This window comes from Adiantum capillus-veneris, chromosome 6 (assembly GCF_014529385.1).
Source record: "Adiantum capillus-veneris isolate H3 chromosome 6, ASM1452938v2, whole genome shotgun sequence".
In the NCBI taxonomy this organism is placed as follows: Eukaryota; Viridiplantae; Streptophyta; class Polypodiopsida; order Polypodiales; family Pteridaceae; genus Adiantum; species Adiantum capillus-veneris.
The window spans coordinates 93,554,521-93,580,174 of record NC_140936.1 but is presented as its reverse complement, the minus strand read 5'-3'; the positions used below and the strand labels follow the sequence as shown (position 1 = coordinate 93,580,174).

Genomic DNA, 25,654 nt, shown 5'->3' with positions numbered 1-25,654 from the left:
GGTCGTCAGTGCAGTCCACGCGTGACAGGCAAGTGGTGATGGAGCGCCGTGAGGAGCACTCGAGACCTGCAAAGCCGCCATTAAGAATGGGCGAGACTGGCAAATGATAAAAGCAAGACCCAAAGTGAAGCTTGGACTCTCTCTCTCTCTCTCTCTCTCTCTCTCTCTCTCTCTCTCTCTCTCTCTCTCTCTCTCTCTCTCTCTCTCTCTCTCTCTCTCTCTCTCTCTCTCTCTCTCTCTCTCTCGCGCGCGCAGGCAGTAGGCAGATGCGCGCAGGCCACAGTTAGGGTTTCGCACAGTTAGGGTTTCGGGCAAGCGACAGTTAGGGTTCGCGCAGGCAGGCAGATTCGCGCGCAGCAGCAGATTCGCGCAAGGCCACAATTAAGTTTCGTGCGCAGGCAGCAGGCAGAATCGCACGCAGCAGGGGGCAGAGTTAGGTTTCGCGCGCAGCAGGGGCCATAGTTAGGGTTTGTGCACAGCAGGGGCCAGAGTTAGGTCTCTCTCTCTCCCCTGTGCGCGCCACTGCTGCTGCTGTTTCACCCCCTGCGCGCGCCACTGCTGCTGCTGCTGAACCCGTTGTAGCTGACCTGTTGCGACTGCACGCTGCCAAGGCTGTAGCACTTGCCGCTGCCTCACTGTGGCAGCATTACCAAGTGCACCAGGCCCGCTGTCCCCAATCTCTCACACACGGATACATACCCACACACACACTACACACATACACGCATACACACAAGTACTCCCTCTCTTCCCCTTCTCCCCTCTTCTTCACAATATGAAGAGAGGGTAGTTACGAAGACAGCCATGTCTTCCCCCATCATCAAGACGCCGGCATCGACAATGAAGACAACGTTCATGCTCACGAACAAGAGGCTTGCACAATTGGAGAAGGACATGAAAGAATGGCGGATGGAGAGAGAGATATGGGAGGAGCAGAAAGCCACCCTCATCAAGCTATGGAACGAAGAGAAGGAGGACATGAGAGCGGAAATCCAAAATCTCAAAGAGGAGAAGGAGAGAAGGGAACGGGAGAACGGGAAGGAGAGGGAGAGATGGAGGAAAGAGCAAGAAGAGATGAAGGCACAAATCGATCTCCTTCATGCTTCCATCACATCCCTCACCCCCGAAGAAGGAGAGATTAAAGAGGAGGCTAAGGAAGCCCTCAAGGAGGAGATCACCAAAGCCCTCACCGCAAGCATTGAGGACGAATTAGAGGCCACCAAAGAAGGATGGGTCGAAGTGGTCAAAAAGAACATCAAGAAGGTTGCAAGAGAGGAAGCCCAAAAAGATGAGGTACTCATCGTACACACAACCATCGAGGAGGAGAAGATGCGACAAGCTCGCCGTCTCAATGTGCGAGTGACCGGCATCAAAGAAGAAGAAGGGTCTACACCCGAGAGCGATGGGAAAGCTTTATGCAAGAAAGTGGGATACAAGGAAGAAGAGATCCCTTTCTCCAAAGTTTGGAGAGCCGGCAAAGATCCAAAGAAGAGAGCTCTCATCCTCCAATTCGCCTCCGAGGAGTCTCGAACTTCTTTCCTCCGAAAGAGGGTCATCTTGAGAGGGCTAGAAGGCCCCCCGATTTATCTTGATGATGACCTCACAAAGATGCAACAAGATCACCGTCGCGCGTGCATGCCTAGAGTCCACCAAGCCCGCAAAGAAGGGAAGAAGGCAGTATATCGAGATGGTAGGGTTATCATTGATGGCAAGACCATCGCATGGGGACTCGCGGCCTGTGGGACACACGAGGAGATTCATGTCACGGTTTGGAATTGCAATGGAGACCTATGGACACACCTAGAGAGACTTGAGGAGGTGATGAGAGGTCGAGACATCATTCTACTTACAGAGACACACGAGAGCCCAGAGAGAGGGCTACCACGGATACATGGATTCCAGTGGGAGTCTCTACATCGGGGGTGTATGCGCCAGCACACCACTCGTGGCTCAGGAGGAGTGGCCATACTCTTTAGACAGGGGCTTCACAGTAGACTACAGATTGTTGCCCGGGACCCACAGGCCCGCTACATGTGGATTCGCCTCGAGCTCTCACGAGACAGGATCGTCTACATTGCCCTTTGCTACTTTGCTCCCACAGGCTCCAGATTCGCCCCTATTGAGCAGGAGTCACCGTACGCATGCCTCAAGGAGGAGATTATGGAGTACTCCACACTGGGTGAAGTCTTCCTTATGGGAGACTTCAATGCTCGTACGCGCAGTGAGCAGTGTGAGGCATATGACCACGAGGACCCAGAGGCACTACACACTCTAGATGAGGAGGCTACTATGAGAGATACAGCAGACAGAGCTCCAGTCACAGCCTACGGACGACATCTACTTCGACTTGGCTCCCAGCACCGTCTCGTTATTTATAACGGGATGGTCCAGTGGCCCACCTCAGGGGGCCTGACTTGTATGCCACATGGAGTTGCAGAGGGAGGGGGGAGTACAGTCGACTATATTCTGGGACCCAGGGAGGCTACACACCTTATCACATCCTTCACCATTCCACCCATACCCATCGGAGCCGACCACACATACCTCTCTTTCTCCATCACCGGAGATACCATCCCACACAGCTCCACAGCACACACTCCACACACCACCATCCATTTCACACATGAGCTAGCCTCTCTTTACTCGGCCGAGGTCGAGCATGGCCTATGCCTCCTCCACCCATCCACACCACTCTCAGTTCTCACATCACATATCTCTTCCGTTCTCCACACTTCAGCTATTAGCTCCTTTCCACACACCACTCACACAGGACGCACTCCCCCCCCCGGGACTATGCCTCAGAACCGCTGGTATGATGATGAGTGCAGAGAGCTATACCGACGCCTCCGCGCACAGCGAGCCTTAGGAGAGATCACAGAGAGAGAGGCCAGACGGCATATGAAGACGCTGACACGCCAAAAGCGGCGAGCATTCGAAGAGGCACAGGAGCTTGAGCTATACCGCCTATTCATGAGCATGGATAGCGCGACAGCATGGCGCACCCTGCGCGAGCCACGTCCGACTACAGCTATTGAGGATCCACAGATATGGCATGATTATGCAGAGCGACTTTACGAGGTGCCAGGACAGCCTCCTATCCCACAGCCACACGAGCCACGCCCCACGTGCTCCTCCTTCTTTACAGCACAGATGGTAGAGAGGGCCATACGCCGCATGCAGCACAGACGATCAGCTGACCATACTGGATTACAGAGTGAGCACACATCATTTATGCGGCCTCCACTATAGCCCCGTTGATTGCACATGTCTTCAACCGGGCTATAGGGGAGGGCTTCCCAGAGGAGTGGACACAGCACACCATAGTGCCTATCCACAAATCTGGCGACACCCTGGATCCAGGGAACTACAGGACTATCATGATTGGCCACACGATGGCCAAGCTATATGGAGCAGTACTTGAGGCATAGCTCAGCTGCTACGCAGAGATCGAGGGTTTACGAGCTCTAGGCCAGGCAGGTTTCAGACGAGCTTTCTCCACCACTGATCACATCTTCGTTCTGCGCTGCCTCATTGATGGGGCAAAGGCGCGGAAGAAGAGGCTTTACTGCTGCTTTGTGGATTTCCGCAAGGCCTTTGACACAGTCCCACGCGAGAGACTCTTCCAGCGCCTTCACAGCATTGGGGTACCAACAGAGATGATTTGGGCCATATATGCTCTCTACGAGAAGGTGACGGGTCGAGTTCGTTGCCCAGGCGGTTTTTCAGAGACCATTGCTAGCACCATTGGTGTTAAGCAAGGATGCCCACTCTCCCCGACACTCTTTGGGCTCTACATCGACGAGATCTCCGACTACATACTGCGAGCAGGGGGAGAGGGGAGCGACTTGGCAGGTACTCCGGTCCACATCATGTTATATGCTGATGATATTGTGTTGATTTCAGAGTCACCCGAGGGCTTGCAACGCCATCTTGAGGCCTTGGACGAATTCAGCACACACAGGGGGTTGACTGTGAACCTTGGCAAAACCAAGGTTATGATCTTTCACACATCCAGTGCAGTGAGGAGCGCTGCCACCTTCACAGCAGCAGGAGGAAAGGTTGATGTAGTCACCTCCTATGTCTACCTTGGCATCACATTCACCAGCCTACCAGGACCCTTCACTATGAGGCAGGCTGCTGCTGACAGGCTCACCCGAGGATATGCAGCTCTGGCCATGCTAGAGCGGAGATGCCACCAGGCACACTTTCAGGAACCCCGCACGAAGGGGTGGCTTTTCGACACCTTAGTCACCCCGGCCTTGATGTACTCGACGGCAGTATGGGCACCAGGATTGACAGCTGACCAGTGGACACAGCTTGAGAGGCCACAGGTATGTATGATCTCACGCTTGCTCCGCAGCAAGAAGACAGTGCCACATGACATTATTAGAGCCGAGCTCGCCACACCACCCATGGTGGTAGAGGCACTATTCCAGACAGTCTGCTTCATCCAGAGGATGAGAGAGCTACCTCCTGACAGACTTACTCGTAGAGCATTTGAGGCAGCTATACAGCTATCAGAGAGTGGGCATGAGAGAGCATGGTACTCACAGGTCAGAGCATGGTTTGAGGGACACGGTCTTGACATGGAGAGCCTACCACCATTCCAGTACGACCCCCACTCACCATATGTTCACCTCTCTCGCAGTGAGAGGAACTTGGTACTGAGACAGGATCTGTGGCAGCTATACACTAGGAGAGTCTGGGAGTCACCTGGCTTGGGGACGAGGATGTCAGATTACAGAGACCAGTTTCTCACCATATTGTCCGGGGGGTTCATACAGAGACCACGCTACATGGACACATATATGCCACATAGCTCACGGGTGGCGATTGGTCAGCTGAGAGTGGCTTCACACAGGTTAGAGATTGAGATCGGGAGACATACTGGTGTTCCCAGGGAGGAGCGCGTCTGCAGAGCCTGCACAGAGGAGGTGGAGAGTGAGGAGCACTTTGTATGTAGATGCAGAGCATACACTGAGATCAGAGGCAGGTATGAGGCCCTATTCAGAGGACAGCCCACTCTCCGAGAGATCATGGACTCTCGAGATCAGAGACAGCTCGGACGGTTCTTACTAGAGATACAGAGCCATCGGGACACACTACTACAGCCACACACAGCTACACAGACAGAGGGGAGACAGTCGCAGCTCACAGACTTCTTTCAGAGGATTACCGCCCCTCCCCCACCAGACACTCAGAGGGGAGTGACACTCCCACAGGCGGAGGTGAGCCGAGCTAGACGACGACCACGAGTCACAGGCTACAGGGGCGCGAGCTCCCACCACCGACAGATCGAGGAGATCCGAGCCCGGGAGCGCCGTGCCACTGAGGAGCGAGTGGCCCGGATGAGGGCCGACCCGACAGCTTTCATCCGGGCAGCCTTGGCACCAGACCCGCCCATGTACCACATCTTACATCCCCCCATTAGTACAGGATGGAGCTAGATAGCTTGATGCATTCTCATGATTGTACTACCTTGAGCATATAGACATGCATATACCCCTAGAGATAGAGCTCCATCCCTCCTCAGATACCCCACTACCTACACTCAGTTCAGTTTTGTATCAGTTTTTGTTTCATTTGTCTTTCCGATAGACGGATGACATACACACCATGTACATTTGATTTGTCTCATAGGCCGATTTCGGCCTGACATAGACGTTAAAAATCTTTCTTTCTTTCTTTCTTTCTTTCTCTCTCTCTCTCTCTCTCTCTCTCTCTCTCTCTCTCTCTCTCTCTCTCTCTCTCTCTCTCTCTCTCACACACACACACACACATGTACACACCTACGAGCACAAGCACTCACGCATTTGTCTAAACACAAACACAAGTCACACATGCACACAAACATCTTTTTTTTGTGATGTCATAGGTTAGGCTCACAACATAGAGATTCTCCTAATACCTCTCAATCAAACACAAAATTCCATTGTTGTGCTTGAGCTCAGTGCGGATAACTTGGAGTTCATAGTAAGCAGGTTTGATGCCTTACCTTAGCCATTTGAGCACCCTAAGTCTACATAAATTTTAACACATTAATTCTTTATAAGCAAAGAAATCAGGATAATATCAACAGCTTTATTCATACCGCATGCTTCAAAGTAGGCAGCTGTTTCTTTCAACGTGCTAGTTTAACAATTTCAAGACTCCTCAAATATCACTCATTTCAAAAGGCAGCTAAATTGGAGATGCAGATTTCAAACGTTTTTGTTGCTCATTCATATTTTTATTCTTATGGTGCTACAAAGTCACTATGTAGCAGGGCTACAATGTCGCTTGCACAGGACAGGCAGTTAATTACAATTGGTATGGAGTTCACATTGGACGGACTCTCGCATGGGTAGTGATACGGGTGCTGGTCTAGTGAACACGTGGCCAGATCACCACCACCATAGTTTGGAGATGGACTGGGATATTTTGGTAACTGTTGGTGGCTCTTTATATGTGATTGGTTCTAGTCGTTGTTTGATTCATCTACTTTCTATTGTCTAGCGTCTTGAGTCTTGTGTCTTGTGTCCAGCACCATACATCTGCTCTCTCCCTGCACCTTGGAGCCTCGACACCCCCATTGTACTTGTGAGTCCTGGGCTTGGAGCTGAGTGTGCTGCCAACCAAAATCTGTACTGGTTCCATGAGTTAGTCGAGTTCCATGATTTTCTGAGTCTATTGTTGTGTCTTTTGAGTTGCTGGTTCCATTGCTGTGTTATGTTTTCCTTGTGTTTGAGTGAGGTTTCACACATACTGCACTGAGGAGCACCCACAGTAGAGAGCACGACACACTTTTCTTGATCAAGTGGTGCATCATAGTTCTTTGTATGTGGAGTCCTACCCTGCACTGGAACAGCCAACCCCACCTCACAGGCTAGAAGAAGACCTGCTTGAGTGGTCGGAAGCTACCAAGTCTTTGCCTTGTTATGGGGTCTCTATTCAATCTTTGCCGAAGGATAACCCATCTTCGGACGTCCTTACAGTAGGTGGCCTAGTGTGCCACCTAGCCCAGATGTAGGGGTCAGGGACAAAGAGTCTGATGCTTCATATGTTCCTATAGTGGAAGCCTTTGGGCTTGGTGAGCCTATAAACCAGAGAAGAGGAAAGAAATCTTCTTGGCACGAATTCGTCCAACCCTCAACCTCCTTTGTGTCTGACTATCTGACCAAGGCAGAGGTCATCTCTGTGTCTAATGAAGTACCCTTCGCCGAGCTTCCCCAAGGATGCCTACAAGAAGCATATGCAGAATTCAATATTGATCAACCACCAGATCCCGATGTCTCTATACTCCAAAAAGTGGTACCCACTTCACCTACCGAAACATCTTCAGTCATGGCCTCTCCAAACCAAGTAAATGAAGACCAAGCTCCAGACCCAGTAAATGAAGTTAACTTGGTCAACTCTGACAACATCTAGCCCATTCTTTTGGCTGCAGGGCTGTGGAATTACTCAGTGCTGAGAGACCAGGTACATTTATCAAAGTGGAAAATCGAAGATTAATGTTCGCATAACTTATTTTCTTTTAAAGTGGACCCAGCCTGCTCTTCTCTACGCATTCCATTCATAGGAAAAACCAATAACACATTTCAGCTTTCAATGATCTTTAAAAGCTCTATTCTGTGACAAAAATGAACATAGTAGATGTTTTCATCAATCAAGAAGGTAGTTGTATCATGGTTAAGTGGCTGGTGGTGTCGAGCTTTGGACGTGGCCAGACAAAGACTCTTGCTATCGGCAGGCGATTTATGTCAGCCAATCTGAGTCCCGTTGCTAGTAGTGTAGCTGCACTTGTATCACGGGATGGTTCAAAGGATGGTACTCTACTGGTGGATTGCAAGCTTCTAGTAGCAATTTTGGGTTTCTTGAGTACGTCACATGATGGATGTGGGCATGTGTTTTCAAATCTTTCAACACACGAGATTTCTCGAAGTTCCCCCATGCAAATCATACCTATTCTAGCCACATCCCACTCTCTCTCACCCCTACCCATCCCCTCTCTCTCCACTCGCCCCTACCTACCCACCACCCCTAGCCCTCTTCCCTCGCCCCTACCCACCACCCCTCTCTCTCCACTCGCTATCCACCCCCTCTCTCTCTCGCCCCTAGCCCCTCTCCACTCACCCCTAGCCCCCTCACCCCTACCCTCTATCCTCTCGCCCTACCTACCCCCTTTCTCTTCACTCGCCCCTAACCACCCCCTCTTTCTCCACCTGCCCTACCTACCCCTTAGCCCTCTTCCCTCACCCCTAACCCCCCCTCTCTCTCTTCCCTCGCCCCTACACACCCCCCCCCCCCCCCCCCCCGCCCCCCCGGCCCCCCTCAAAGCCCCTCTCGCCCCTACCCACCCCCTCTTTCTCCACTCGCTCCTACCCACCCTACCCATCCCCCTCTCTCTCTCGCCCCTACCCACCCCCCTAGCCCCTCTCGCCCCTACCCATTTCCCTAGCCCCCTTGCTCCCCTAGCCTCTCTAGATTAACTCTATTTTTAAAATTTTCCCCTACCTCCCCTCATCATCCACTCCTACTCTCCTACCACCCCTAGCCTCTCTAGATTAACTCTATTTTTAAAATTCTCCCCTACCTCCCCTCATCATCCACTCCTACTCTCCTACCACCCCTAGCCTCTCTAGATTTTTTTGCAGTTTTAACTCTATTTTTTACAATTTTCCAAGTAGATTTTCTCCTTCTCCCCCTCCTTTCAACCGGCTGTTTTGATTTCTCACCCAGCTCAAGGCTAAGCTGAGGCACACTTTTCCCGAACACTGCTCCTACCCTTTTCTCCCCGTATCCTATCCTATCCTACTCTATGAACAATCATTCTTGATTGTGCGCTTATATCCCACCAGCTTCTTCCCTCTACTGATGTTGTCAATGGTGATGACCACCTTTCTAGGATGTGTGTGGCAACTGAAACCTTATTCTGCATGATGATGAACGTGCCTACATAGCAGTTTTTAGTGTTTCCTCTCAACGAGACGGTGAGTGGTCTTGTGGCAGACAACCTGTAGTAGGGTTACAGTGTTGCTTGCACAGGACAGGCAGTTGGTTAGAGTTGGTTTGGAGTTCACACTGGACGGACTCTCGCTTCGGCAGTGACACGTGTGGCAATGATACGGGTGGTCGTCTAGTGGACATTTGGCCAGATCACCACCACCACAATTTGGAGGTAGACTTAGGTCGACGGGGATATTTTTCTAACTGTTGGTGGCTCTTCATGATTGTATATATGTGTGATTGGTTCTAATCGTTGCATGCTTCATCTACTTTCTATGGTCTAACGTCTTGGGTCTTGGGTCTTGTGTCTTGTGTCTAGCACCACACATCTGCACTCTCTTTTTTGTAAATCTGCTTTGATTAATTTACAAGTGGGAAACCTCAAAGCGAGGAAAACCCACGAAAAGAAAGAGATACAAAACACGGAGCACTATGAGGCTCCGAAGGCTAGAAACAGTCATAGTAAATCCTGTAGGTATCAAGAGTGATGTCTTCAGCGTCATAGGCAAAATGCAGCGCTTGACCAAGAGATAATTTGAAATAGGGAAAGGGGTCAACAAAAGTGCCTTGGAACATTAAGGAGTTCCTATGGTGCCAGATGGCCCACATAGTCCAAAATCTGACCCAGGTGAAGAACACCGCAAACAGAGATTGCGGTGATCGAAGCACCCCAAAAAGCCAAAATCGTCTTTGAAAAGAGCCGGAAGGAAAATGCAGCCAAAGAGTAGTCGACACTTGCCGAATGAAGGCTCTGGAGTGACGACAACACCACAGTAAGTGTGGCACCGTCTCCTCAACTTCAAGGCTTCAAGGCATCTAGGGCAGCGGGAAGGCGCAATATGCCGAGCATGCAACACACTGCCAACAGGTAGAGCTCCCACCAAGCACCGCCACAAGATAACACGTTCCTTCAAAGGAAGATGACTGCCAAATGCGAGACAATGTGTGTTGCCACCACAAGGATGACTCGGAAAGCGACCACAATTGATTACCTTGATGCACAATCCATACATCATACTAAATGATGGCATAGACACTGGCAGCTGAGATGCAGTCCAATCTAGTAGTAGCTAGATTTCAATCATAGAAGCGAGAGTCCACATCCAGAGGAGGAATGGGTGAATGAGCAGCAAGCATCCTTTGAATCTCCCGCGAGAGAGGAGAATAGTGAAGGCCCAACCGAAAGCGGGAGACGGCATCAACGAAAAGAAAGAACATAACCCGAGTCATCAACCACCGGATGCACCTGATAGATTCCTTTTTGGGAAAGAAAATATGCTTGGCAAGGAGACCGTTGAACCAAAGTAGAAGCAAAAACCCTGCTCCAATGTAGACTCTCCAAGCAAAGAGAGTTACCCCCAGAGGATTGTCGACCATCCCAAGCCAAATGCAAAGCGACAACCTTCCAATCAACATTTAGAGAAGAAGTAATGGGACATCCAAGAATGTGTCCAAAAACAACATCCCAATAAGTCTGTTTCCAATGACCAAAAGAAGGGGTGACAATGTGTGCACACAAATGTGTGACCATGAGAGCCCAGGGTTGCTGCTGCTCCACCAAAACTGGCAACAACATAGCTTCCGAGCCAGAAGATGACGTCTCAAGTCCAAAATATTTAACCCTCCAAGCCGCTTGAGAGAACACATCTTGTCCATAGATAGAAGCCGAAGGCCCCTCTTGCTAGACGAGGTCTGCCAAAAATGCTCTAAAATATTAGACATGAGGGACTGCAAGCGCAACCGAGGCGAGGATAACAAAGGCAAGTAAAACTGCACATAAGCCACAAGGATGCATTGGACAATCTTGAGACGCACATGAAGTGGCCACGTGGACAATTTCCAATAATTCAACTTGGAATGCAGACGTTGGAGCACCCAATCCAATTTTCGCATAGCCAATACATTCCAACCCAGCGGATAACCCAAATGGCGAACCAGAACATGTGGAGGAACAATCTCCCTAGGTCACAATATCTTATGCCAGTCACACTCTTTCAGAGGCAATAGCTTGGATTTGCAAAAGTTAACTTTGAGACCTGCTGCCAATCCAAACAAGTGAAGAGTATGCATAATCTTTTGTACATCATCATAGTTATTATGAGGCATGAACAAAGAGTCATCCGCATGAGCCTGACCAGCAAACTGCCGACCATAGGTAAAGTCAGGCCATGTAGCCTACCAGTGGAAGTCAAGGAATCCAAATACATAAACAAGGGATGAGTAGCGATTGCATAAAGAAAAGCACTCAGAGGGCAGCCCTGCCTTACCGACCATCCCAAAGGCCAAGATTCTGTGAGAGAACCATCCAGCAAGCCTGCAGAAGTACTCTGTGCATACAAGAAAAGCACAACACGGGATAGCCTAGGCCCAAAGCCCAAATGTCGCATGGTATCCGCAGTGTAATCCCAAAGAACAGTATCAAATGCCTTTTGAATGTCGCATGACCAAGACATCCTCTCAAGTATATTTTTGCATATTCCATACCAATGATGACATTCGCGAGGTTATCAGTAATTTGACGTCGCAGAAGCCGTATTGAGATTGATGCAAGCCTTCATGCAGTAAGCACTTGAGTGGGTTAGCAAGCATTTTTGCCATTAATTTATATTACCACAGGCATGAGTGTAATAGGTTGCCAATGCGAGAATTCTTCACACAATGCATGCTTAGGTGTCAGCTTGAGCAAACCTTCTTTCCAAGAGGAAGGCAATTCTTGTTGTTCCCAAGCTGTATTCATCATGAAAAATAGAGGCAACCTCAAATCATCCCAGAAAGACAAGAAAAATTCCACAGAGAGACTATCCCAACCAATAGCTCTCCATCGACCCAAACAAGCAAGCTTGCATACAATTCCGACTCAGTGAAAACAGCTTCCAAGTCTTGAGCCTGCCGCATCGAAAGAATGGGAGTAACATGCGATAGAAACAGGTGACGCGCTTGGCAAGCTTCTCTCGTGGGAGAAGAAGAGGTCTCAAAAATCTTGCCATAATGAGTGTAGGGCTAAGTGCTAGCTCTCGGAAAGTGGAGGTCCACTCCCCTTACGGTAATTTAACACTCTATATAGCTTGAGACTGCCTCGAGTGATGCAAATGCTGGAAGGATTGTTTAGAAGCACATCCTTTATCTGCAAAATCTTGTTGACGAGCTCGAGTCTACCATTTGGCCAATTTCCTCTCATCATTGTGCCTTAACATAGCGCGAGCAGAAAACAACTCAGTCATTTGAGCATCAGTAAGAGAAGAATGATTAGCCAAGTGCATTAATCGGCTACAAGCATCCTTTGCCTGATTAACCTATTCCCTTAATTGTGACAAATAATCCCTGCCATAATCCTGTATAACCGATTGAATACGCATAACAAAACAGAACCAGGCTATGTCCATATCAACATACATCTGGGAGAGCAAAGGCGGGATGATATTCACAATCATAGCGCGAAAAGGCTCATGCTTGAGATAAGCATTATTGATATGCAAAAGTCTCTTCTTGGGTAGACGATCATTGACATCAAAAGAGCCAAAACGAAGTTTCAAGCATACGGGAAAATGATCCGAGAGACACATAGCATAATCAATCCTCATCTCGCATATACATATGCACTCTCCCTGCAAATTGGAGCCTCGACACCCCCATTGTACCTGTGAGTCCTGGGCTTGGAGTTGAGTGTGCTGCAAGCCAGAATCGCATTCCATGGTGTTCTCAGTCTATTGTTGTGTCTCTTGAGTTGTTGGTTCTATTGCTTTGTTGTGTTTTCCTTGTGTTGGAGTGAGGTTTCACGCATATTGCACTCGGGAGCACCCATAGTAGAGAGCACGAAACACTTTTCTCGCTACACACTACACGGTAGTCTGTAGGGGATGCATCTTTCAAAGTTTGTGCATGTTTGTTATCGGTGTGTGCTTAGTGTCAAATTCCTGGGGTAAAACATTTCACGCTGTTTACACCAACTAAATAATGATGTGAAAATAAATTCTTTTTAGTGTGGTTCATGTTGACAGGAGCCCAGGAAAGATTATTTCAGTCAAATCTTCAAAGTTTGCGGCACTTTCACATGACGGTTACTCAGACGTAACTGTGGTCAACACAGGAGAACTGGTTGCTGCTTTTACTCTTGGGGTATGTCTATCTCACTTTCACACTCCAGCTCTTATTTATCTTTTTCTGGTGAAACAAGGCTCACCCATATTCTCTTTCATCAACAACCATAAATTTCGCCATTCGATTCCAGCATGTTTTCCCTCATTTGTATCTCTTTGTACTTCTTATTGCGCATGCTTAGGCATTGTCTACGAGGGTGAACTAAAATTTATGCAAAATTGATGTTTGTTGTAGAAATAGGGTAAAAATCCCTGATTCAATCCTAGTGTTGAACGAACCAAAGGGACTCTCTCATGTATGTGTACTAGTATTGATTACCAAAAAGACATGTACATGGTCAAAAGATCGATTAAACAACTATGTACAAAGGCTAGAAGACCAATACTGAACATGAACATCACAAGCCCATAGCAAGATGGCAAAATAATCATGCTAGAGAACCGGGCAATGAATGTTGCAAAAGAGGAAAGCAGCCATGAAATTTCTTCCAAAGACCTCAATACCCTCCAAGGATATGCTCCCACACGCTATGAAAATAGAGAAGATGTCTGCGTTGTGGTCACAGGCATCAGAGAGGCAAACGATTCCTAGCCTAGGCATACAGCTGAATTTTCAGCAATGGTGTTCATTGTGAGGACATGTACTATTTCTAAAAGTTGCAAGGACCTGAGATTGTAGAGAGTTGGTTACAGGAGGGTAGCTTCCAATTAACAAACTTCAAAACTTCTTGCCACGAAAGCGCCAAGCATATGAGCAAAGACGACTTCTTAAATTTGAGTTCATTCACAACACGCCATCGTTGTGCCTCTATCAGAGTCTTGCCATGTCTGACATATGAGGTGCATAGCTGTACAAACCCATGGCTGCATGGAAGGTACAGAAATACCTAAAGAAGACTCCAACGCCTTGCTTTCATGTGTCTATAAAGCCAAAATTTCTGCCCCTCCCGTTCTTTTACGGGTGGGTATCAGTTTCCATGAGACCAAAACATCCATGACTTGAGATTATATCTCTTTCAAAGCATGAAGCAAATGGGTTTACAACTCAAGGAATTGCTTCGAATTCCAAGGCATGAAAGAAAGAGGCATAGGAAGCACGATTGCTTGAGCTACTTTTAGCCACACATGAAAAGGCCCATGCTTGCAATTCCAATAGACAAACTTATGCATGTTTCCACTTTTTGCAATGAGATCCAAGATAACAACTATAGATGGAAAAGGGTGTTGTGTTGTGTGTGCTCTTTGTCCAAGTGGGTGCCTCTCAATGCAGTTTACACGAAGTCTCATCTCTAGTAAACCATACAAGCAACCGTCTATTGCTAGATAATCATAAACATCTAATAAAACACAGCACAATGATAAACACAACACTATGGGACTCAAAGCTACAAGAACTTGGCGGCTGGCAACACTATCAGGACTAACAGGGTACAATGGGGGTGTAGAGGCCCAATAGTGCATAGAATGTGTTCTGAGACTGTGTACTAACTCTAGAGTCTGGACCAAGACAAATTGATGATCGAACGACGACCCATCCAAAATATTTACTAGATAGGATAAGCTGAATAGACTACTGTAGTGGAAGATTGTCCAAGTTGGTGACCACCTGGCTACCACTCAACCTTCTCTCTCCTAAGTAGTAGTTAATGACTAGAACTGTTCCACGACTAGCAGTAGCAGCATGCCTTGTCCACCATCCATATACAATTGGAAAGCAGGAGCATTGTGCCAGCCACAAGACCACTCACTGTCCCGGTGAGTGTGCAAGAATAAAATTGAATGGAAACAATGCTTAGACTGAGGAGATGCAAATCACCAACTCATTTTGAGTCAAAATTCGAAAGAGTTTGCAGAGTCCAAACTCAAAGAAGGTCATAACCCTTACTACACTTTACTACTTGCAAGCAATGATGATCTTTGTCTTCACCACAATCATGGCCAGGAAGGCAAGGTAATATGTCCTCTAATCATGGTACGCCAGTCAGATGAAATAGCAGTATCAATCTCTAACATACATCTAGCAACCCAACGTCGGATCTAGCGAATGAAATCTACAGCTAGAAAGGAGGCCTCATAGCATCTACGTGGAGAAGCTGCCCGACCACTCTCCCATCTAGCTTAATCAATGTGAGTTCTCTCCCCAAGCTATCGATCCTCATGGTCCATAACAAAATCATTTCAAATCAAGGGCTGGCTCTCCAGCTCCTCCAAGCATCCCGGTCTCTGTCGAATCAATGCAAGACACAAAGCCAACCAGTTTCTCAACAAGCAACACATGAAAGGTGACATAGAGAAGCTGCCGGACGACTCTCCCATCTGGCCCAATCACTGAGTTCTCTCGCCGAGCTACCAATCCTCATTATCCATAAAAAAGCATTCCAATCAAGGGCTGGCTCTCCAACTCCTCCAGGCATCGCGGTCTCTGGCGAATCAATGCAAGACAGGAAGGCACCCAGTTTCTCAAAAAGCAACACATGAAAGGTGACATGAGACATATCCAAGGGGGGAATCAGTAAGAATGAAATGGATTGTCATGCCCCAAGAGTCATCACTAACCATAGACTAGTTCTCTGTCTCCCTTGATAGCCATGCATTGGTTCGATATTTCCCATTGCCAATGTGGAGTAATTCGCTTTTGACTAAGGTTTGGTTATTTGGGCACGCAAGTGAATTGAGGAAGCAATTAGGCAGCTTATTGCAGAAGTAGAGGGACAGCTTACTGAGGAAGCAAGCGACCAGCTTATGCAAAGGGATAGCATCCATTTGCCACACGCACATGCATACAGCCCACACTTTCTTTTTTTTTTTGTAAATCTTTGGGATTAATTTACAAGTGGGAAAACCTTGAAGTGAGGAAAACCCACAGAAAAGAGCGTATACAAAGGAAGGAACACAGAAGTGTCCAGCTGAAAAAGATGGCTAAAAGATTCATAAGAGAGGTGATGTATCTCCCAGGTGGTATCACCAACATCCAAGGCAAAGCGTAAAGATTGCGTAAGGGAGAGCTTGAAAAACTGAAAAGGATCTGCATCTGAGCGATGGAACATATAGCCATTACGTTGACGCCTCAGGGTCCAATAAGCCCAATATCTGACCCACATGAAGAAGACCAAAAGTCTCTGCAAGGAAGGCGGGAGAATGCCAAAATCCCAAAAGCATTTGTGGAAGAGCATCGAACGGAAGCAGAGCCGCATACAAACTGATAAGCATCGAAGAAAAGCTCTAGTAATGCAGCAATCCCAGACCATGTGACTAACCGTCTCCTCTGAAGTTAAGCAACGAATACAACGTGAAGAATAGATATGACATGCACCGAGAAAAGTGCCCACCGGGAGAACTTCAAGCAAGCATCTCTAAAGAAACAACCGCTCCTTCGAAGGCAAGTGGCTCTGCTAGAGGGTAGAGAGAGGCTTCCTCCACCAAGTATCAGACTTGTGCATGGACCATAGGGAATTACAGTGGTCAGCGAGCCGAGGCCGCGGTAGAAGAAGAGCATAAACTTTACTGGCAGAAATAGCCTCAAAAGGCGTAGCCAAAGGTGGAATGGGTAAAAAATCAGCCAGCATATATTGAAGCTCTCTTTAGAATTGAAAATGATGCATACCCAATCCAAACGGTATTTGTCTTCTTCCAATAGTGAGTGTATTTTGGTGTCCGTGGTCTTTATGAGGTGTTTCTGGCAGACATGGAAGCTCGTTCGCAATTTTTGGAAATGTCACCCTTGTTTTTCAATATGCAAATGGAACATGTATTGCCGTGGGCGCTTACTAAAGACTTTCAGAGCTTGATACGACATAGGTGCCCAGTTTGGGTGGAAATAGTTGGATTTCCACGAACTTGGAAGCATTTCTTGTCTCTCCTAGCTGCTCAGCTGGGCAAAGTGATATGCCCCCCAAATTTGGATACTAATTCCAATACATTTTGTGTGTGTTGTGGGACATGGATAAGCTGACGCCGTCAGGAATAACGGTTGACTCCGGTGATCCAATGGTAGGCAAAAGGCCGTTTAAACTCAATGGGAAAAATTTGCAGGTGCATGTTTCAATTGTGGAAAATCTGGCCATATGCAGTCTGAATGCCAAGAATCTTTGTTGAAACTACCACACTCTGCTTTTCTTGCATTTGGAACCCATGTTACCTCTCCCTCCTCTTCGTTTGTGAGACCAAAGATGGGGGATGCTAATGGAAGCATGCAGGCCAAACAGGGAAAAGATCAAAATAAAAGCATGCCTAATGTGCATCCTGTTGCAAAGGCAACTACCAACGGTAAAGCCAAAATGTCAGATTCCATTGATGGTTGGCAAACTCCAAAGAAGCCAGCTAAGCCTCGGGTTTTGCCTGTTTAAAGAAATTATGTGCCTGCTTTGGATGCAAGAAGTGGTGGACCTTCCACATCTATATCTCATGATTGCAAGTCGCTAGTTGAAGCGTGGGACAGAGTGGTACCACTCTTATAAGAATGCTCTACTTGGTTCAACATCTGGGTCGTTGCCTCTGCATCAGGATCCCCACCAAGGAACGCATATGGAGTCTTCTTTATTGAGTGTTAGTATGGAAGCAGATGTGCCCATGGGCAATACCACTTGAGGATAGTGCCTCGTGCTTCTCTTGTAAATAGTGTATAGATGCATTCTCCTCCTAGATGCTTTACGTATAATGTGCATGGATCGTGCAACCACGACAAGTGGAAGTTACTTTGGCATTATGTACATTCAAATAAAGCAAATATAGTGGTGTTACAGGAGCATAATCAGCATGATTTTGTAGAGAAATCTTCGTATTATGCGGGATTCATGATTGCTTACGCTGGTACTAGTGCTTTCTCAGGTGTTTTGATGATGGTGCGTCATGAACTGCAACCGGTTTTAGCCCATAATGATTCGGCAAGGCGTTGGATGGTGGTTCAATGTCTTGTCCAAGGAAATATTCTGGAATTTTTTGGTATTTATGCTTATACTGCCTCGGAACAAAGAAGTCATCTTTGGCAAGAGTTGGTCAAATACCCTTGGCGTTCACATGCTTATTGGTGCGGGGATTTTAATAATGCACCTACAAACACAGATAACACAACTGGTCATTCGCACATGTTGAGCTGTGAATGTTCTTCTTAGGATGCCATGGTCAGTAATACGGGTGTCTTGGATCTATGGGCTAGCATGCACTCTTCAGAGCAGGGCACCTTATCTGATCATTTTCCTCTTTGGCTCTGGGTCTATTTTGAGGCATTGGATGTAGATTTCCTGCTCCTTCGTAAGCGGTTGTTGCATATTAATAATGTGTATCTTTCACATAGAGCATTTCAAACCTTGATTGAAGCGGTGATTCCTCCACTTGTTTTTCATATGTTTATTGATGTGGATGTGGCCTGGTATCGTTTTGTCATGCGCATCCATGCAATCATAAAGGATTATGGTTCATTGTACATGTACCAGTTGAGAAATAAAGTGCAAGAAGATAAGGAGACCTGCCAAGCCTTGGGAAGTCTTGCAGATACTAGAAGGCTTACTGATTCAGAACAAGAGGAATTATGCGTAGCTAAAACCTCGTTGATGCATAATGATAAGAGAAAACTTGAAAAATGGAAAATTAGATCTAGGCAACACGCTTTTATGGGTACAAGTTGTTCGTTGAAACATTCTTTAAGCATTTGCATCATTCGAGGACATCTGCCTCCATCAAAAGGGTTAAAGACGAGGTTGGGCAATGGACGACCAAGAAAGGTCAATTGGCAGACTCAATGGTGGATCATTTTCAACGAAACCCAAGGCTCCCTCGACTGAGGTTTTGCAAGCCAGACAGTTATTGTTATCTTATGTACATCCTATATCGACAATGAATGATGTGGCTACCCTTGAGGCTAGTTTTACTGAGAACGAGTTGCACAACAGTTTGTTGCATCTTAGTCGTTGGAAATCGCCTGGATGGGACGAGCTTACGGTTGAATTTTTTTTCGCTTTTGGGAATTCCTTAAGCAGCCTCTTCTTTTCATGTTAAATCATGCATGGACCACGCAATCTTTGTCGCAATTGTGGAAAGGACTGGTGAAATTGTTGCCCAAGCAAGCATTGTGTGAATACTTCTCGTATTGGCGTCCAATAATGCTTATGCCGGTCGTTTACAAATTGTTGTCGAAAATGATAGCTATTCGTGTTGCTGACCATTTGTTTTCCGACATACATCCGGCTCAGTATGGATTTATTCCTCGCAGGTAAATTATGGATAATATCGCTAACGCTTTTATTGGAATTGAGTATGCAAAATACACTGGACAAGATGTGCTTATCATACATTTTGATATAGAGAAAGCATTTGACACTGTTCAATGGGACTTCATTGCTCAGATCATGACGGCTTTGGGCCCTGGATGCGGCAGGTAGTTTATTTCCTTTATGAAAACTGTCAATCTGTTGGAATTATTGATGGTGAGCTAACTCGGTTATGGGATCTTGGTCGATCGGTCAGGCAAGAATGTCCTTTGAGTGCCATGTTTTTGCTATTGCTACACATCCTCTGATGTTGTATCTGGACTCCTTCACAGCATCTGGTCGGTTGCATGGATTGCAACTGCCAGCTCATGATCATTTTGTGGCATAAGCGTATGTGGATGACTCCATGTTCTGGCCTAGAATCGACCTGAGGATGTTTGTTGTGTTATGGAAGCACTACGTTAAATCGTTGCCCTTGCATCAAATGGATTGGCATGCTATGTTATGGCCAGGTGAGATAGTGAAGCCTGATCAAATTGTAAGGCATCTTGGTTATCCATTGGCTTGGTCGGTTAACAATGCGAAGTTGTTGCAATCGGTTGAGAATAAATTGAGGTCGAAATTGCATTATTGAAATTGTCTACGTGGCCGCTCCATGTAAGACTCAGAATAGTGCAATCTATTTTGGTGACATACATGCAACTTTTCCTACCTTTGTTGCATTGACCACCTCGTTGTCTTCGGGATTTCATTTCTCGGATTCTGGAGCACTTCTAGTCCACTTCCTCTCACAAAAAAGGCTTGCGATGGATAAGCTTTGTACTCCAAAACGTTGCGGTGGTCTGAATATCCTTCATTTGTGTTCTCATGTTACAGCAAGGAAGGCCACTTTGTTGTTAGTGCTGGTTGAGCAAAAACAGCCTTGGACGCAGATGCTAGCATTTTTGTGCTCTCATGCGGTTTCCACGTTGGCCTTCGTCCATTGGCAACCGTCGTATTGGGATGTGGTTTTTGGTAAAGTTGAAGCTACAATTCCAGGATTTCCCTTTGCTTCCAGCCTAGTGGAAGATTGGAAGTTGGTCACGAGGGAATTGTTGTGGAATGGTAGAGATGACGCCTGTGGAAATTCATTTCGATTGGAGAGTTTGCATTGGATCAGAGGACTCTTGTTCAACGCTCTCCTAAACAGGCTTACTTTCTCTCCCACAAAGGTATTGACAGGATAACAGATGTGATAGACGTTGAAGGGCGGGTGCTCTCGTTCAGACAGGCTACTCTTACCTATGGACTTGGGTCACACTACAGGCGCATGTGGGACACCATTAAGGAGTTGGTCGGTTCTATATCTCCCATCCCGCCGTTGATTGAAGACAATCGAATGTGCGATTGGCTCTACGCTGGTTCTTCGATTGGTTCGATGTCTGCAAAGAAAGTCTGGCATGAAAATCTGGCATGCTAAGCTACCTCTCAAGGAGCGATTGTTTATGTGGAGATGTATTGTTGGGGGTTCTCCCCACTGGCAAATTATTGCGCTCTAGGAGATTGGCCTCTTCGTGCTGCGTTTGCTATGGTGCCTATGACTTGGATGAGCTCCCTGTTAGCCATTACCGGCTCTACTTTGACTATATCTAAGTTACAGTTTGTAATACTTTCTATGGGTTTTCCTCGCTTTGAGGTTTCCCATTTGTAATTCAATTTGACATTACAAAAAAAAAAGTGTGTGTATGCACGTGTGTGTGTGCTTAGGGACCTTCTCTCCTCGCTATCCTTGTGTAGGGCATTTTACACGGCTCTCTCCTGTCAGATTCTGCTGCTACACTCGCAGCTATGGCGGAAACCATAACTCGGAGAGTGAATCTGAAGGGTCACAGCGACGCGGTGACGGCCATTGCTTGCCCCATTATCGACTCAGACATGATCGTGAAGCGTTTGACAGGTCATGGCCACTCTGTTCAAGATGTTGTTATCTCCTCTGATGGGCATTTCTCTCTCTCTGGAGGCGGGAATGGCGAATTGCGTCTGTGGGATCGCAATGCAAGCATTACCACGCGGTGTTTTGTGGGGCACACTAAGGATGTTCTCAGCGTAGCATTCCCTGTTGACAAAATACAAATTGTCTCTGCATCGCGCGACCGCTCCATCAAGTTGTGGAACACTGTGGGTGAATGTAAGTATACAATTCAGGATGGTGATGCGCACACTGGATGGGTATCCTGCGTATGTTTCTCTCCTGTTACCACTAACCCCATCATTGTCTCGGGTTCCCAGGACCGATCGGTGAAGGTTTGGAACCTCACCAACTGCAAGCTTTGCACCAACTTGTCCTGCCACAATGGGTATGTCAACAGCGTTACTGTATCCCCTGATGGCTCTCTGTGTGCAAGGGGAGGAAAAGATGGTGTTGCTATGCTTTGAGAATTGGCCAAGGGTAAGCGCCTCTACTCTCTGGACTCTGGTGATATTATTCACTCTCTATGCTCCAACAGGTATTGGCTATGTGCCGCAACTCAATCCTGCATCGAGATCTAGGATCTTGAGAGCAAGAGCATTGTGGAAGATCTGCGACCTGATTTCTCAAACTTGACGAAAAATGCACAGGTTCCTTACTGTGCGAGTCTCAATTGGAGCGCTGATGGGAGTACTCTGTATACTGGCTACATTGATGGTGCCATCAGGGTCTGGTCTGTGGGCAGAATTTGAGTCATTCTAGTTATTTTATAGTAAATGTAGGCATGTTTTGGAGTTTAATCCTGCGGATGTGCTGTTTTGTATGAGATCAATGGATAGTAACTTTCTTTTGAAGCTATCAAATCTTGTTACCATAAAAAAAGTGTGTCCGCTTAGGGCACCCATTGAATTCCTTTGATTGGCATGCTTTGTTGTGGCCAGGACACATTGTTTCCCCGAATGTGATTGTCAGACATTTGGGTTATCCAATCGGATGGAATGTCACTTGCTCTTAAAAAGTGGATTGGGTTATGCACCGCTTGAACGTCAAATTGCATTACTGGAAGCTCTCCACATGGCCCTTGCATGTTCGCTTGCGAATTGTTCAAAGCATTATGATGGCCTATGTTCAGTTCTATTTGCCATTGTTGCATTGGCCTCGGCATTGTCTCGCTTCTCTCATGTCTTCATTTTGTCTCACTTGTGGTGTACTCATGCTCACAAAAAAGGCCTGCGTTTGATGTCGATGGAGAAACTATGTACTCCCAAGCGCTTTGGCGGCCTCAATATTGTAGACTTGCGTCGTCATGTTCTTGCTCGGAAAGCAAAGTTGTTGCCTACTCTTGTGCAACAGACTCAGCCGTGGGCTCTTATGTTTGCCAGTTTGTGTCAGCATGTTGTTACTTCCTCGTTTTGTCATTGGCAGCCATCTCTTTGGGAGGTCGTGTTTGGCAGGATGGAAGGGCATATTCTGGATGCCCTCTCACCTCTGGTTTGATTTCAGCCTACTCACCCTGCTCCCTTCACTGTTACATTGGCGGACCAGCAGACAGTCTACCCAGTGAGCATAGTGACAATGTGCCTTTGCAAGTACAAGACTTTACTTTTAACTTGGATCTTGTTGTGGTTCGTCTTCCCCAGGTTGAGGGCGGATTTCCCTTGCTCATTGGTAGAACATGGCTGCGACACACTAAAGCACTTCATGATTGGGGAAACGATGCCATGTGGATACATACTCCTGGCTCCCCGATGCAACCCATTCGCTTAGAAGGAGGCATGGATCCCGTTGTGCAGCAAGTTTCTTTGTCAATGGAAACCAACCCTGAACAAGAACAGCCTACTACACCTCAAGGGTCAGACGAAGATTTGCTAGAGTGGCTGGAAGCTACCAAGTCTACGCCTTGTTAAAGGCTATCTATTCAACCTTCGCCTGAGGTCACACCCTTTTGCTGTGTTCCTACCGTAACTGAGCCCAATGAGCCACTTAAGCCAACAACTAGCATAAAAGTCACAGAAGTTGATTGCTCAGTTGACCCTTTATTTAAAGCATTCACACTAGGTAAGCTCGCAAAGGAGCGCAGTAGGAGGACCGCTGCCATTATAACTCAAGTGGTATCTGCTATGTTCGTATTTTATGTGTATCTATTTCTTTTGTCTGCTATTTCCTACCCATCCCCTATCCACCTCCCCACACCCCCACCCTATACACCTCTCTCTTGTCCTCGCCCTACCCACCCCCTACTCACCCCTACCCTACCCCTCACACTCACTTGCCCCTACCCACCCCCTCTCTCTCCCTCGCCCCTACCCACCCCTCCCCCCCCCCCCCCCCCCCCTCACCCCTACCCACCCACCCTCCCCATCTCGCCCCTATCTAGCCCCCCCTCGCCCCTACCCACCCACCCTCCCCCTCTTGCCTCTATCTAGCCCCTCCTCGCCCCTACCTAGTTCCCCCTCTCCCCTACCCACCCAACCTCCCCCTCTTGCCTCTATCTAGCCCCCCCCTCGCCCCTACCCACCCACCCTCCCTCCCCTACCCACCCCTTTTCCCCCTCGCCCCTATCTAGTCCCCCCCTCGCCCTACCCAGCCCCTCCCCTACCCCTCTCTAGACCCCTTCCCCTCTCCTCTCACTCCTATCTAGCCCAACCCCCTCCCCTACCTACCCCTTGGTCTCTACGGTGAAGTCCATGTATACAGAGCAGCCCATAATGATCTTTCTGCCAGAATCAATGATAAGCACGAATTGTTCAGTCTTCAGTTTCTACTTTTTGGTCAGCTTACCTCATTGAGCCGGGGTCATTACTTCTTCAGCACATCTTGCAAATATCTGCATTGTTTCATTGGTACTTCCTCCTAGGAACTCAAAATCTTCTCCAAACATCACCTTCTTCAGTCTGAGTTTACTGCGCTTTTCCTAGTGTTTCACTGTTCTCTCTCGTCTAACTATTCTATCTCACCGGGACGGTGAGTGGTCTTGTGGCAGGCAACTTGTAGCAGGGCTAGAGTGTCACTGGCATGGGACAAGTAGTTAGTTGCAGTTAGGCTTGAGGCCACACTGGGTGGACTCTCGCCTCCGCTGTGACACATGGCAAGTGTTACGGATGGTGGTCCAGTGGACACCGTGGCCAGATCATCATCACCTCAATTACACCTCAGTTAGGAGATAGGCTTAGCTGGATTGGCATATCTGCCAGTTGTTGTACATGCATTTCGGGAGGTGGTCAAAGTGGTGTTTTGGTGTTTCCTACTTTCCAATGGGCATCTGGACAGTTTCTTGTAACTTTGCTCCCATATATTCGAGGAAAACACTCAGTTCCACATGATATTATCAGATCATAGCCTGTTGTGCCACTCATGTTAGCGGAGGTCCTATTACAAAGAGTATGCTTCATCAGGAGGATGAGAGTGTTACCTCAGGATAGACTCTCATAGTTTGAGGCTTTGAGGCAGGTAGCAAAGGCAAGAGAGAGCAGATCATGGTATGGAAAGGTGACACAGTAATTTAGCACACATGGCCCACACATATAGCAGCTACAACCCCCTCTATTCACCTCTCGTACATCGGGAGGAACTGAGTCCTCATACGGGATCTCTGGCACGTCTAATTAGAGAGACATGGATTACATCTGCACAGCCTCTTCCACCAAAGATGTATTACAGAGACCACTTCTTGACCATCCTAGAGGACAGATTCACACAGAGGCCAGGCTACATGGATATATACATGCCACATAATTCTTTTTGATGGGTTTTCCTCACCTTGAGGTTTCCCAGTTGTAAATTAATCAAAAATGGATTTACAAAAAAAAAAAAAAAAAAAGAGTGATTGGATAGATCAAAGTATCATCACACAGATTAGAAATTGAGACAAGGGTGCATGGATGTATACATGTTGCACAGTATACGAGCGGCCATTAAAGAGCTCAAAGTGCACTCACAACGATTAGAGATTGAGGCTAGCCTAACTGCGTGCATCCTAGAGTTGAAAGGATTTGTAGGCTATGTACAACAGAGGTAGAAGAAGGTAAGAAGGGAAGAGGAAATAAAAGTTTTATTAAAGCCTTCTAGAGGCCGAACTCAGCCTATCAGACAAATCAATGTACAATTGTGGTATCTCCTCTGTCATCGCAAAATTACACATAAAAAAAGAGGAAAAGTGTAATGAAAGAACTAGAACTAAGGCTAAAGCAAACAATAACATTGAAACATAGGGGGTGACCAACTGGAGTTTACAAAGCTGGGAGAATAACGATGGTGTGTTATGCAGGGAAGATTGGAGCTCTGAGGCTTGGAGCTCAAGAATGCAAACTTTCATAGGACACACAGTCAGTACAGTTGGTCTAGGCTGGTTCACAGTGGACGGACTCTCTGGGCTGGGTAGTAACACGTGGCAGCAGAGATACGGACTGATCTAGTGG

At 47.3% G+C, this 25,654-nt stretch overlaps 1 protein-coding gene and 1 pseudogene across 1 annotated transcript in view; both read left to right on the top strand.

Moving 5' to 3' along the window:
- LOC147455901 (protein HAPLESS 2-like) overlaps window positions 1–25,654 on the top strand; it is a 346,793-nt gene that overhangs the window by 252,463 nt on the left and 68,676 nt on the right. The window contains exons 9-10 of the mRNA XM_086514530.1: window positions 5,881–5,981; window positions 12,984–13,101. Of these exons, the coding sequence (XP_086370656.1) occupies window positions 5,881–5,981; window positions 12,984–13,101 (219 nt within the window). The remainder of the gene's footprint in view (window positions 1–5,880; window positions 5,982–12,983; window positions 13,102–25,654) is intronic.
- Window positions 21,116–21,988, top strand: LOC147455903 (small ribosomal subunit protein RACK1 pseudogene; annotated as a pseudogene).